The sequence below is a fragment of the Ipomoea triloba genome, chromosome 15, assembly GCF_003576645.1.
Source record: "Ipomoea triloba cultivar NCNSP0323 chromosome 15, ASM357664v1".
NCBI lineage: Eukaryota > Viridiplantae > Streptophyta > Magnoliopsida > Solanales > Convolvulaceae > Ipomoea > Ipomoea triloba.
Window position 1 is genome coordinate 24,743,730 of NC_044930.1, and position 15,437 is coordinate 24,759,166.

At 35.6% G+C, this 15,437-nt stretch overlaps 3 protein-coding genes and 1 long non-coding RNA gene across 4 annotated transcripts; all 4 read right to left on the reverse strand.

The window, feature by feature from the left end:
- Positions 1 to 3,430: 3,430 nt before the first annotated feature.
- On the reverse strand, positions 3,431 to 4,453 carry LOC116007658. The gene is made up of 3 exons (XR_004095309.1): positions 4,029 to 4,453; positions 3,876 to 3,947; positions 3,431 to 3,683 (listed from the first exon to the last, which is right to left on the reverse strand). It is a non-coding gene; the product is annotated as an uncharacterized LOC116007658 (long non-coding RNA).
- Positions 4,454 to 5,390: 937 nt separating this feature from the next.
- Positions 5,391 to 8,668, reverse strand: LOC116005509. The gene is made up of 4 exons (XM_031245716.1): positions 8,270 to 8,668; positions 7,723 to 7,836; positions 7,545 to 7,615; positions 5,391 to 5,870 (listed from the first exon to the last, which is right to left on the reverse strand). The coding sequence occupies exons 1-4, from the start codon at positions 8,450 to 8,452 to the stop codon at positions 5,624 to 5,626; spliced, it is 615 nt and encodes a 204-aa protein (XP_031101576.1). The 5' UTR covers positions 8,453 to 8,668; the 3' UTR covers positions 5,391 to 5,623.
- Positions 8,669 to 11,410: 2,742 nt separating this feature from the next.
- LOC116007401 (probable glycosyltransferase At5g03795) lies at positions 11,411 to 14,535 on the reverse strand. Its single transcript, XM_031248060.1, has 5 exons — positions 14,452 to 14,535; positions 13,744 to 14,357; positions 13,489 to 13,639; positions 12,865 to 13,213; positions 11,411 to 12,701 (listed from the first exon to the last, which is right to left on the reverse strand). The coding sequence occupies exons 4-5, from the start codon at positions 13,198 to 13,200 to the stop codon at positions 12,039 to 12,041; spliced, it is 999 nt and encodes a 332-aa protein (XP_031103920.1). The 5' UTR covers positions 13,201 to 13,213; positions 13,489 to 13,639; positions 13,744 to 14,357; positions 14,452 to 14,535; the 3' UTR covers positions 11,411 to 12,038.
- LOC116005925 lies at positions 13,499 to 14,271 on the reverse strand. The gene is made up of 2 exons (XM_031246157.1): positions 13,744 to 14,271; positions 13,499 to 13,639 (listed from the first exon to the last, which is right to left on the reverse strand). The coding sequence occupies exons 1-2, from the start codon at positions 14,269 to 14,271 to the stop codon at positions 13,499 to 13,501; spliced, it is 669 nt and encodes a 222-aa protein (XP_031102017.1).
- Positions 14,536 to 15,437: the final 902 nt, after the last annotated feature.

The following is a 15,437-nucleotide window of genomic DNA, read 5'->3' on the forward strand; positions in this document are numbered from 1 at the left end:
TCCTTCAATAGTTTACAGGTTAATGTTGGTTCTCACCTGATTATATATATATATATATATATATATATATATATATATATATATATATATATATATATATATATATATATATGTATGTATATATCATACTCAATATTATTGGTGTGAGCCGGTTTTATTTTTGGAAGGAATTGAAGGGAATGAAACACCTAGAAAAGACTAAACTCAGTGTAGTTATTTCAGAGGGCGAATTGAAGCCTGAAATGAGACACTGTACTCGATCCCCACAATCTTTACGGACGAGTAGCTTCACATCATCAATAGGAGGCTCATGGAATGGATTTCTTTCCATCCTCTCACACCTCTCTCTATTCACAGCATTTGCGAGAGAAAATCTGCAACTCTTTTCTGCTTTGGATAATATGTTAACTATAAACACATCAGGATTCACAATGCAATGCGAACACTGGTCTATAATATAACAATTGCAATGTCAATGTCACAAGAAATTTTAGAAGAAAAATAAAGCGTTTTTAATTTTTGTTTCTTTCCTTTTCTTCTTTCAATAGAATTAAATTAAGACATGTAGCAAGAGTACTATCATTTTTCAATTCATAAATAAAATTTAATAAAAAATTCTATAATATCTGTTACTAGAATGTCTCTTTTAAAAAATGAAACAAGTTTAGATGTTTTAATCAATCAATTAAGTTTGGAAAAAAATGTTACATATGACAACAAAATCATTTATAGTAATAGATCTTGTAGAAACATTCAATTTTTTTTTTTTTACATAATTGCTAGATCTCACTAATTGGCATATAAGTAATAGAACCATATCTTGAGTCATCTAAAAAACTTCCAAATAATTCTAGAATTGAGAGACTAACACTATAACCATCACTAAATTAAAATTACTTCTAGTAAATATAAAATTCATTTTTAAAGGTTTTGTTCTCTTACCACTTGTGCAATATCACAAGCATCTCTTGTATATATGTACTACTTTTTTACTAAATTTGTCCTTCTAACTTCTTAAAGAAATACTCCTCATAAAAGAGTCACAATAATAACACATTAAGGTGAAAATGATGAGTAACTTTAGATAATAAATATAACATTACTCTTTTACTAATAACACATTAAGGTGAAAATGAAGAGTAACTTTAAGTAATAAATATAACATTACTCCTTTACTCATATTCTTACTGACTTAGCTTGGTGCGTCTAAACATTTACCCATCTTCACAAAGCAAGTCTTTTCTATGTGTTGGGTAAGGACAGAGAGTTAAAATTCACAGCTCGAAAATATTAAATTTTTGCCGACTTATAAATGGTCAGAAACTTAAATTCTTTAACTAGAAATGATGTTTTCGACCATTTTGAAAATCTAGAAAAATGAATGCTAGTAGTGTGACCACTTTTTTCAGTTGTCAAAAAATTTCATCAATTAAATTGTCCTACATGTTTTCCTAGTTTCTAACCACCTTGGTTGAAATTATTAAAAAATAAATAAAAATAAAAATCATGATTGCTACAAAATTTTCCTAACAACCATTACATTCTGGCAAAAACAAGCAGAAAATATTTTATACCACTTATCAAAGTAGTTATGTTGAAAATTCCGACCACTAATAACAATAGTCCCCAAAATTTTGAAAAACGCTAAATTCCATTCCACTTTTTGGGATAGTAAAAAAAAGACAAGAATTTACAATAATTTTTCAACGGTGATTTGCTTTCATGGAAAATGTTGTTTCATGTTTAACTTCAAACTTCAATACTTCATAGCTAGCTTGAAGGCTCCCCATCCTAAATAATTAACAAGATTTTATGAGATATGACACAAGTAGTTGGTGATTTGAACTTGTACCTTGATTGGCCTTGGGATTCTTTAATTTGGTTTATTAAGGCAGGTAAGATGCTAATATTTTCTTTGTTTTTTTAATGATGCTAAGCCTCCATCACATTCATTATTATTTGTCCAATAAACATGCATGAATCTTGATTGAGCTTGAGTGTTTGATGGCCAATATATATGCAATGAGGAATGACAATGAAACAATCAGACATATCGGTTACAAGTGTTCAAAAGATTATTAGTGTCAATCAATGCCTTTAGAAAAACCACACACATGATATCAGGTAAGAATAGGGTGTATGTAGCGTGAAAAACGAGAACTGTATATTGACATTCTTAGTTTGAGCAAGTCACCTATGCGCAACCTAAATTGATTTATTTTCTTGTGGCCCTTTGTTGACAATGGCCACGTCACAAAGCAAATTTCACGCAATGTACGCCTTTGGACAACGACTGCATGCTTTCCCATAAATAAAAAATAAGGTGTGATGAATCCGCATGAGCAGCTCAGTTGGTCACATGGGTGAAATTTGGGAACAATGACCCGAGACGAGTCTTACCAACGATTGTGTGGGAGCAACTTCTTAGAGAGAGCTCCTTATGCGCAGTAAGCAAAGGTCTAACCTTTGTGTTCAGCTGAGTTACCGTACCATAATTTACATCCATGCTCTGTCGGGCCCGGGAGTGGGGGGTTTGATAGGGATTATTACCCGTGCGTGGGTGGTGGTTGGGTGCGGGACAAGAGCCCGGACCAATCTTTACCAACCCCACGAGGGGACTACCGACCGTTTATCCTACCGAGCACCGCCGAAGGACAGTATGTGTAAGAACTCTAGTAGTCGACTAGTCGTCGCGCCCTGACCTAATTAGGTCGGGACCGACCTAGTTTTGCGAGGGCGTGCTACATCCTCAGGAACATCAGGGCACGTGGTGAAACCCCCTTGGGCCCGTGCATGCCGCAAGGTCGAAACCTATCCCTTCCTCTGCCCTATAAATACCGCATTTATTTTGGAGAGAGAGACTTTTGGCTACATCTAGAAGTTAGGGCAAAACTCGGAAACCTCTGACCCACTGTTACGTGCCCCAAGCTCTAAATCTTAAACCAACAAGTAGATCACACAAGAACCAAAGCCCGGTCTAATCTAACACCTTATATGTATTCGCAATCAGCCCCGTATTTACTACATCAGGGCTCAGGGTTCTTGAAATTGGGGATTCAACATTTTGGGAACAAAAAATAGGGTGTGATGTGAAAAATAGGAATAAATCCCATTAGTCTATTGTTTTAGACTAAATACACACCATCCGAACACACAGGAATCTAAATATGCATTGTTTTGGAATAAATACGCATTTGTTTATACCGTAAAAATGCCACCACCCTTTGTTTTTAACCGCCATCTGTTCCTTTTTTTAGATATCGGTATGAAATTTATTCTCATTTTTCACAGAAACAACTATAATGATTTTCCCCATATATACACACATGAAAGAATTAATCTGTAGACATGATTACATGAAATAGAATGTTTTGAAGGCCATTGAAACTGTGTGCCAGCCACAACTATAACAGTAGAATGGAAGAAGAGTGAAGGGGTCCCCTTGAAATTGAAAACTTTTTTCATGTCAGAAACACAAATAATACATTCATTGTTTACCAGAAAATGATAGTACGGTAAATGCCTTAACACTAACCAAAAGTCAATCACTCATAATAACTTCTTCTGCAGCAATAATAAATTCTTTGGGATAGGATAACATCAACTCATCATCATATGGTTCAAGGGACAACCTTAGCTTCTCCTCTGCTAAAACAGCTGTAATATAAATAAATTTTCCCCATCTACAATCAAGAATTCATAACAGATAAAATTTTCCCCATGTACAATCAAGAATTCATAACAGATAAAAAAAATTCGAAATTTTTTGTGAATGGCAAGTGATGATTATGATCCACAGGGGGTTTATCTCGGTCAGTTGATCAAATCAAAGCGCCCGCCCCCCACCGGGTCCCATTAACAATAAATGCTCTTACCTCTCGCCTCTCGGTGTCTGTGATCTGCTCTTTTCCTCGCCTGAATAAATGCGCTGACGAAACTCATTCACTCTGCACAGGCACCACACCCCTGTTAACCAAAACCGTCAAAACCAATCCCGCAAACCACAACACTCACACTTCACTGCTTACCTTACTCGACTCCATAGGCTCATGGGCATCACATGCTACCCGTCAGTATTTACTCCAAATGCATGAACCATAAATCATAATAAGCCATCGATACTTTACCTTCCATGCGTGTGTGCATAGGGGTGGGGGGATGGGTACCTGTCATCCTGACATCTCTTATGATATCAGTCTCCAGATGGATTTTTATTGCAACTGTTCCATTCACATGATTCATACTTGTCCAAGGATGTTACAGCTAACTAAATGTTAATAATCTGCAACATCATTCATCAATATTCATCTAAGATCTGCCAGAGAACCACTGAGAATACGATATTTATTTTCCCCTCCCATAACACTATCTTTGATGGGGACAGTTTACAGCCTTCTGATCCAGTAGTAACTATCGCAACTCCCAAGACATGAGCTTTTAAGGAAGAGAAAGAATCCCTGTGAAGGAAGTGTCAGATATGCATACAAGTAGTCAAGTAGGATTTTGCCATTCAAGAAATATTCCTGCTAATCAAATCATGTTATAGTTAGTTGCCTGTTAATAACAGGGAACCAGAATGAGAAATGATAGGCACTCAACCCCAAGGGAAGAGTTCATCCCCAAAAAACTAGGCCGATAGGTGACAAAACCCATCGAGTGTAGATACCAGTACCACTCCACAATCTTTTGCAGAGCTCGGTAATCAAGCCCAAGGACAGAGCCCATCCCAAAAGACTAGTTCAATAAGTAAGAGAATGCCTCGGGTTTAAGTACCATTCCACAATTTTTTGCGGAGTCTATGTGAAATCGAATCAATATCACTAGCAAACTCATCAAATGTAGGTACCAGTACCACTCCACAATCTTTTGTGGTGCCCGGTAATCAAGCCCGAGGACAGTCCATCCCAAAAGACTAGTTCAATAAGTAAGAGAATGCCTCAAGTTTAAGTACCATTCCACAATGTTTTGCGGAGTCAATATGAAATTGTATCAATATCTTTAGCAAACTCATCAAACGTAGGTACCAGTGCCATTCCACAATCTTTTGCGGAGCTAGGTAGTCGAGCCCAAGAAAAGAGTTCATCCAAAAGGGTAGTTCAATAAGTAGGAAAATGCCTCAAGGTTAAATACCATTCCACAAACTTTTTTTTGCAGTCTATGTCCACAATTTTTTGCGGAGTCGATGTGGAATCGTATCAGTATCTTTAGCAAACCCTGCATATGTTCACATATCAAACCACTATAACAGCAAGTATCATTAGCAAACTCTGCATATGTTCACAGCCCAACTGCTATAGCAGCAAGAGTGTGGGTAAAAAAAGTACAGGAAATCAAAACAACAATTCAGTATCTCTTTATTTTCTTGTAAAAGTGAATAAACACACTCAAAGTGAAAATAAAACAAAACAAAAGATAATCATCATTTAAAAGTTGTCTATATCCTTTAAAGAAAAAGAAATTTCCTTTTATGCTAAGTTACATTACACAATGTAGTTCAGTAATGAAATATAGATGCACAACAACACTTCAGAATCTATTGCTCAATGGTACATCGCGACTAAACTCAAGGAGATCTATGGGGTACAATTTCTTTAGAACTACAGTTTTAGGGGGGCATTTCTTCTTACCCTTTTCTCCGCTTTGGACTCAAAATAAAATCATCATCATCATCACTATCTTTGTTTAAACGTTTCTTTGCTTTTATTTCACCGTTTTTGGAAACCGGTTGTGGTTGTTTTGAACTCCCAATCGATACTGGCCGTGTTGGAGACTTTATTGGAGTTCCCGTCCTAAGTTGCTTTTGCTTCCTCTGTTTTTTCTCAAACGCCTTCTTTGCTCTATCGGGTGACAACAGGCCATGTTCCATCAACCTGCAAGTCGAGCACTAGTCATTAATTTGGCCGAGTAAGGAAGAGGATTAATAGGCAACGAGAAAAGATGGAAGGGTATACATGAGACAAGGTTAATATTGCACAGCATCTGAAAGTGGAGAAATAGCACCTCGAATGTGCACTTAATTATTTTAACATTGAATCTTTGAAATCAAGAAAATTATGAACAGAAGCACTACTGAAATATTACTCAATTGGTCGAGCAATGAAATAAGAATCTCCCCAAAACATCACGTTCAACAAACAATAGGGTTAGAAGGGGGGGATTGGAATAACAAGATTTTAGCTAGAAATCTTTAGAAAGCAGTTGTCTTGTATGTATCAATTCCAACCAGAATGGTTTTCTCATTTGGGAATTAATTCAAAGGTAAAACAAAATATGGAATAACGAGTTTATTCTTTGACTGCCAATTTCCAGCTCACAAGCAGGTCAGCAGGGTAGATGATCTTTAGACATCTACCTAAAGTACAATTAAAATGTCTGTTACTCCGTTTCAATTGTCGAAAAATGTTGGCAACTTTGGGAAGATAAGGAACAACTACAAAGATTCAGCAGGTTATGCAAACAATATTCTCAAGATTTTACAGTGGGGTTAATTTCATCTCATCTTTCTATTTAAGAACCAAAAAGTCGGGTACTGAAATCCTAACAAGCACTTGTAATCTTATTACTGTAACAGGGCAGAATAAATTTTCCAAGAGTTGGATGGACCACCAAACATCTAAAAGGAAAGAGACAACTACGATAGAGTGTCTGATGCACAATGCAGTACTCCCAAAAGCAAAAAATTTCTAAACTCGGGCATTAAAAAAACTACGGTAATATGGATTTTCCAGTTCTTCACTGGGCTTGAAATTTAATTTGAAAAACCCATTCTGAAGTTCATGCAAATAATTATTTCTAGACTTGCTTGCATTCTAAGGTTGAAGTGCTCCTCTGCAAGCAGGGTGTCAATATAACTAAAAATTCAATTCAAGAAAATAAACACTAAAAAAAGTAATATTAAATACTGATTAGAGATGGAGAGGCGCAGAATAAAGATTAAGGTTATGCAGTACTAGGATCACGGTATCTGGTAACAACAGCCAGAATAAGCATAAGCGTAAAGAAATGTCGATTTTCAACCTCCGAAATAGTGAATTCCACAGACCCACTTCTTCTTCAGGTACAAAAAGTACAGTGAGGAAGTGAGAACAAACAAAAACAAAAACAAAAAACTAAAAACAAAAACAAAAACAAACAAACAAACAAACAAACAAAACAAAACAAAAAGTATATGCTGCTTTGCGAATAAACCAATGTAAGAATTAACTTATGAATGCACATCTACACATTCTGTGGTCACTTAGCCAGCCATTATTTAAACATGTGCATATTCTCAGAAATACATCTTCATCGTCTTTCTTTGTCTGAGCAGCCTCCTACATAAGCTCGTTACATGGTGAAGCTTACATTTGTACATAATGTTGTTTCAAAAAGTATTAGTATTACGGCTAAGTAATTCATGTCCTGTAACCGTTGAAACTTTCTAAACTTTAGAGATATGTTTTAAACTTCTCCCTCAAATCACTAAAACCAGACTATAAATAGATAACTAGTTAACTACAAGATATATTTTGCAAGTAAGAAGTCAGAAAGAAATAGTAACTGACCAAAACTCTGCCATTTCACTTGAAGGAATCTGTTTTGATAGCGACTCATAGAATAATCTCAACGGTTCTCGCTGTTCAAAATGAGAAACCAACACGTTAGGAAGTAATGTCAAGCCGATGCATATTTCAACTTTGAAGGATTGAAAAAAGTTAAAAGGAAGCTTAAAAGGTAGAGAACCTCTTCAGGAACATCAAACTTCTGGCCTGGCAAGGAATAAACTTTCTTCTCCCGAGTTCTAGTAACAGTTTTCTTAACAGTCTTGGTCGAACTTGAGGTTGCTTTTGCATTTACCTTTACTTGAAAAACACCAATCAGAGAAAACAATCACATCAAAATCATAAGAGCAAAGCAAATAACTTTAAAACCATCAAATCCCAGAAACAATAACCTAAAACGGACAGATTTCCTGTACTCCACAACAGGTTTAAGGATTTCTCTAACAGTCTAACATCCAATTCATTGATGATTAAAAAGATGCTATCCAAAATCCAGAATCCAAAACCCAAATCACCAGATGAAATTGTCAATTAAATAAACTACAAAATTTTCATCCCAACACCAATTCACTGATGATTTATCCAAAATCTGACGAAACGATCCAAATTAAAAACTATAAAATTTCCAAAACGAGTAATTCAATAAATGCCCAATCAAAGTACGAAGAAACCCAGACCTAAAGAAGGAAAAAGAATCAATCTTGGCTACAATCTAAGCAAAAGGGTACCTCAGTTTTGGAGATAGTTTTGCCCTTGGCATCAGCAGATTGCTTATGAGAGGATATCTCCACAGTTCTCTTCTTGGTCACAGATGAGGAAGAATCAAACCTGGGCTTCGAAGATGACGATATTGACCCATCGCCGCCACTGGGTTTGACCCTCACAACACTGGATTTGGTGTTTGTGGCCATACCAAGAAGCTGCTTGAGCTGAGCTGATCAGATCAATCTCTTATGTTACTGTTATCAAGATGCAGAAGAGCATCACTATCTGTTATCTTTCCCAGACTGTATAAGTTGAATTGCTAAAAAAAGATTGCGGAAATATTATATTTAGCCAAAATCTAGAAGGTGGGTAGAAGTTTGGTGAAATTCAGGTTTTTTAACTGGTTTGGATGGGTGTGTAGATCTTGCATTTACTGTTGCATTTGATGCCATGATTCATCAGCCACTCTTTCGGCTTTTGGGCATGTGAAGGAATAAAGACAGGAGTTAAAAATTGCCAACTATATTATAAGGCCCATCTTTTGCTTTGTTTTGTCCCCTCTTCAAAATTTATTATGAATTTGAGTATTTAACAAATTTTTTTGTCTTTCTTAGTTTAAACGGTCAATAACAAACAACTTATACTGATTTATTCTCTTGTAATCATTTGTCGACTAAAGTTATAAGGCAGAATTCGGCCAGAACGTTCTCTTAGGTGATAGTTGTAAATTTTTTTCATTAAAAAAAAAAACGTTTAACAAATAAGAATATAATCTCGTAATTAAAAATAGTATAAATTTATATTTTTTTTAAATAGGTTGGAATGTTCACCTACAAAGTCTTATTCAAGTAATCCAATTCTTGGTATGGGTTGTTATTACATCGAAAAAACTAAGAATATGTATTAACCAACAAGTTGATTGGCCAATTAATTCATCGGCATATTTATTCATTGTAGTTAGACTATATAAGTTATGTGTATGGTTGATAGCTTTTTTGCTGAGTTGTGAGGCCTAAAGGAGGGTCTACGGCTTGGCAAAGAAAAGGGTTCCGGAGATTGGTTATTGAATTGGATTTCGAAGCGGTGGTTAGGTCATGAACGAAAGTTACGATTGCAATGACTTGAATTGTAAGTAGCCTTTAAAGAGGTAATCTTCACACACGTCCCAAAGGAAAGGAATAGGTGCACGATTTTCTTGCAAATCTTGACCAAACAAGGGATTGGGGCACTACGGTCCTTGAAGTTCCTCAAAATGGCTTGCCGGAGCTCTTGGTCACTAACGTCGGAGGTGTCAGATTTAGAAGAGTCAGATAATGTCAGTCTTTGATAGAGTCAATCTTTATATATATATATATATATATATATATATATATATAAGTTATGTGTATCAATGTAATATTGTATTGAAGAGTAGAGAGATAGACTATTTCTTGACCTACACTTTTAATTTGTAATATCTTGTTTAGCTAGCAAAAATTTAATATTGTGTTAAATTATTTCGCAATATGAGCTCCACCAATTTTACACTTTAATCATCATTATCCCATTTTTGTGAAATAAAATTTAGAAGTAGCCATGCATATTTGGAAATAAAACTTCAAATTACACTACATGAAAACAAACTCTAAAATACTTGTGTAGTTTAAACTTTTGGTAGAATTTACTCTATTTAGGTAAAGTCATTTTAGGCTAGTAAGCAGACTCTTCTCTTCATGAAGCCCACTCTTCATGCTTATAGCTCTTTTCATACCTAAATAGCTAGACTATGTAATCAAACATTAAACCATGAATCATGGTCCATATTTTAAGATAAACTGGTGATATACATATTCATTTTTAGTATATTGAAGGTTTATTTTTAATATACTACAAGTTCAGTTTTTGAATTTTTATTTTTAGTATATTACTTAAAATTGAGCATACTAAAATGAACATTTCTCAGTGATCAATAATATAATTTACCTGATGTCATGATCATGATTTCTTCATACCTTGGAATTTATACCCAATTTCCAAATATATCTTCTTAATTTGTCAATAATTTATATTTTGCAAGGATTCAATTTGACTAGGGTCAGCATAAATCTCATTTGACATAAAATCTTGATTTTTTATTTTTTATTTTTTTTGTTTTTTAAACATTAGTTAGAGTCTTCATATATTTGATATCTATATCTATGATAAGTTTCGCTTAAATCCGAGCTTGAATTTTTTTAGGTGACGAGAAAAACTCGCAATCACTATCCGAGGGTATGCACGGAATAAACCCTACCTCGTGACCCTAACTGTTAAACGACCATAAAAAGGTAAATCAGCCTAGGTTATCCATAGTTGACCTGCTCAAATCAAGAACTCAAGATGATCAATAAGTTGTACATATTGGGAGTCGAACTTGTAACCTTATACTTACCAATTCAACCATCTGATCAACTTGGTTAGGGTTGTCCTAAATCTGACCCCAAGTTTTGACGCAAAGCCAAAGTTGCCTTGTGTGTAAATTATTCTTGGTCCTGCAATATATGTCCAAGCAGGAATATATCCCTTATCCATAGTTGAAGGAATGGGGAATGTCAACTCATAATTCATAAATGCTTATTGAAGAATGCAAAGAAGCATTTTGTGGGGAACCAAAGTGAAGATAATATGAACCTCATCTCACACAGTAATATGACTACCAATAAACATTATTCACAAAGGTTGTGAAAAACATCAAACAAATAATTACTTAAAAAAAACAATGAGCATGATGAAAATCCATAGCAATTACAGTGAACATCCTTCACAAATCTGATGAACTTTCAAAGATTCAACAAGCCTAGTGAGCTAGAACTCATGATATTATATACAACCTTCCATTGTTTGTGCCATTTTTGAGATTCAAATGTGTGTATAAGCTATCTGCTTCAGGTCTAGGTCACTCAACTGGGTTATAATGCACATGAGTCAAATCAATTAGCTAGTATAATCTATAACCTTATAAACTCATATGTTCTCTATTATATTTGCAATATGGAACTCTTAACAGATTTCAACGCAAAAATGTCAATTGTTATTCGTGAGCACGCGCTCGATATGGCCATTGCAGAGCTCAACTTGAAGGCATATATTCATTCATATGGAATTACAGCATGTGCAGAGATGATAAGAGCAGAAAAGTAGTCAACTTGGCTGAAGTGTCAGTTTTCAGATCACTATAAATACAGTTCTCTGCAACAATTTTCCATCAGAACACAAAATGGTGAAGGGATAACAAGAAGAAAGAGTAGTGGCCTTGCATGAAGAGAAACGCCTCGTTTAGTAGCCAAGGATGACTTGCCTAGCGCTCTTCCAAAACGCGTGTTTGGTTTGCTAGGCAGTTGTCCTTGGCTACCCGATAGGCTCTTCTCAATCATGCCAGTCCTCTTCTCTCCACTAAAACAACAACAAACAATCTACATGGTATTGGAAAAACGATGAATGGCTATAGCGGTAGAGAGGCCTCTCATGAAGAGAAACGCCTCGTTTTGTAGCCAAGGATGACTTGCCTAACGCCCTCCTAACGGTTGTCAGCATTACAGCAATCGTTCTAGCTATCAAAACCCGGTAATAGGTTTGTTAGGCAGTCGTCTATGGCTACGTTGACAGGCTCTTCTCGATCATGCTAGCCCTCGTCTACCCTCTAATGCAACAAATGCAAAGCAAACAAGTATGAACTCAATAGCCTTCTAATAGTATGAAGAATCAGATTTGCCAATTTTCTTTTATGTTCCCTATATGTGTCTTAATCTATAAATCTTCTATAATCCTAATATTTCAGGAGGATCTCGTACGAAAAACTCTGTTGTACCAAACCGAGTGAAGAATCATATGGAAGAGATCATATTTTGCGGGCTCATCATGCCAAAGGAAGTGTTTCTGCACCTCCTTGACTGCTCTTTTCATCTCGAGATACTTTTCCTCGGGGATCGAGAGGAGAATGCTCTTCATATTCGGAACGTCCTTCTCCAAGATGAAAACAGAGAACGATTCCCAGTTCAGAACCTCGAGAAACGGAGGCACATAGTTGTCAGAAACTATAACCGGAACACATTCATAGAAAATGGACTCCACAACTCGAGGGCTGTGGACTGCAAAACCCCTTGCACATATACAATACTTGCTGCTCTTCATAAGATCTACATAATTCTTATTACCTTTGACACGAGGCAACCGATCAACTATTTTCATGTCGGGATCTTTCCCCCAGTACTTGACTAGCAACGGGCGCACTCTCCCGTGCATGTAACCAGCAAAGAAGGCCAGGATAGGCCTCCTGGAAGAAGGCTCGCCACCAATATCATTGCGAGGATTCCTCGATGAACGAACATAGGTCGTTGGCAACGACACATCCTTTCCTATAAAAAATCCAGTTCTTATATCAGCATTGCAGAGGCCCCTTATGCAATTCAGCATTTTGCCTCTCGTTTCAGCCGGGGCCTGTAAAAGTAATAATGTTTCATCGGAGCCATGAAACGAAAACATAATTCTTAATGGCATCAAAAACATGAATTTTATGCAATAAAGTAGTTATGAACAGATACTGCATTGTAACAGAGTCAGTAGTATTCAAAAAAAAATAATATTGTACGTACTAACACACCCAATCATGGCAAGCAGCGAGAAAATGATCTTCTCCATTAGTCCTGTTCCAGAAAGGGTACTTCCCAATAAGCAAGTCCACGTAGTTCTTCATGTAATCTATAAGGTTTTGGCGACTATGAGAATGTGGCACATAAAGTGTCAACTCGAGCAACCTTGAACTGAAAGGCAAGAAAAACAAGTGTGCTTCACTTGCAACTTCTGTGACAAAATGCCTGTTGGCTTCTAATAGTCTCAAGAACCATCCCTCTGAAGCATATATTCCCTCAAGTATCGAAGAATGGAAGATTGGCTCTTGCCCATCCATGTAGATATACACTTTAAGCTTTTGCTCCATAAGCTCATAGCTCCTACAAAATTGTGTTCATTTAGAAACACAACAAGAAGCAAACATATCTTATCAATGTTAAAAATTCATTTCAGAATTAGACATGATTTCTTCATCTCTTATGTCCTATGCCTCTATTAAGCCTAACGAATCGCTTTACAGAACAAGAAAACTAATGAATTTAAGGACTAAAAGACAGAATTAAGAAATGAAAGCATCAAGGCAAGTATGCTAATTTGGTATAGAATTAGTATGCCATCGGATACTTATAACAGATAAATCGAAGAGAAGAATGACCAGATGGATGTTATGAGCAGTGCCTTTTGAACATCGAGACGTTGTGGTATAAAGGTCCATAGAGATCTCCATCGGGACGAACAGGAGCATTCATAATCTCTGCCTTTGCTTGAAGCAGTTCATCATCAATGTTCGAGTGCCATCTCGATATCTGCAATTAACAGAAAGGAAATGCAGATTAGTTAAGGCCTTAAGGGATATTCTTATCTGAACTCTATACTCGGTTACAAACAGATTTATGGGGAATTCACATACTGATGACTGAGGAAAAGTGTATCTTTGCTGCAACAACTTGTTCATCTCAGATATCGAATACACTGGCGTTTCGAGGTTTCCCTTTACCGATGAATTGCCAGGCTGATTATATGCACTGACATTACTTTGAGGCAATCTCTGCTTAACAATATATGCACCCATTGAAGCTGTGGGGGGAATTGAGTTCAAATTGAAGCTTCTGGGAGAGGAGGGTACAGTATAAGAAGGTGTTAAGGCCATTGAAATGGAACTTGAACTCACATTTTGATCAGGAAGGGAAAAAGAATCATTTTTATGAAGGCTATAAGCAGATGATGAAATGTCTCTTTTTTCATCACTGCTTTCAGAAGAGACACTTTTCCCAGAAAATGATACTTTCCCAACAGACAGCAATGAAGACAACATAGTATCATATGGGAGTTCAAAAAACTGCAAAACCATAACCAAACCAAATGCTATCCCTAGTAAGAACAGCAATTTCCTGGAATCTGTTTGATTTAGGCATATAAATCGAGATCTTTGATCCATATTGCACAGATGACTTATCTAATGGTTACACCACTGAACCACATTGATCAACAGAAAATATTTTCTCAGTTAGCATCCATCTCCATCTGTACGTTCATGAACAGAGATAAATGTGATCAAACAGCACAATTTCTGCTAAAAAAAAGAAAAGAAAAAAACTGGGTAATCATGATCACTTACCAAGAAACAGAAAAAATGGAATCTTGATGGGAATTCTTTAATCTTGGCATGATGAACAGCTGACAAATGAATTTCTGTGCATGGAATTGGGAAGATCTAAAACTGGGTTTTAACGTTAAAACAAAAAAAAAATGACTGATTAAATCATGGATTAGAAACGTTAAGCTTCCAGATTCATTGGGAAAAGTGTCTTTATTAGTTTATTTGTTTTGGTCTTGGGACATGGGATAAGAAATTCAAGAAAATGTGTGTGTAAAGTCGTTAGTCGGTGGTTAGAGGATTTCGTTATTTGCATAAACACCACAAAACCTTTTTTCTTTGTCTTCTTTCCCCCTTTCTCTTTTACCATCATATTTTGTCACTGAAAATCCTTAATTATTACTTTTTTCAGGTATAAGGAACACCATACTCAATTCAGATAGTTCTACTTTTTCTATGACATATTAAGTGGTACATGCTTACAATGTCACGTTGCAAAATTACATCTCATACTTTATTAAAAATACATACAGAAAAAGTACAACTTGTAAAGCATAAAGTACAACTTTACAGAATACACGACATTTACGATATCAAACGGTTATGCTTAGATCATCAAAACTATGATCTGCTCTGCATAGTATGAGTTAGGTTTAGAGACCAAATCTAATAAAAGTTATCATCTACGGTTACGTTTTTATTCTATACAAATTATTTATATAACACTTAATGATATGTTAGGTGTTAAATGCTTACAATGTCACATGTTTTGTAAAATTACATCTTGTACTTTTATTAAAGATACAAAAAGAAAGAGTACAACTTATAAAGTATAAAGTACAACTTTACAAAACACACGACATTTATGATATCAGATGTTTTGTAAAATTACATCTTGTACTTTTATTAAAGATACAGAACGAAAGAGTACAATTTATAAAGTATAAAGTACAACTTTACAAAACACATGAAATTTACCGGTTATGTTTAGATCATTAAAATGATGA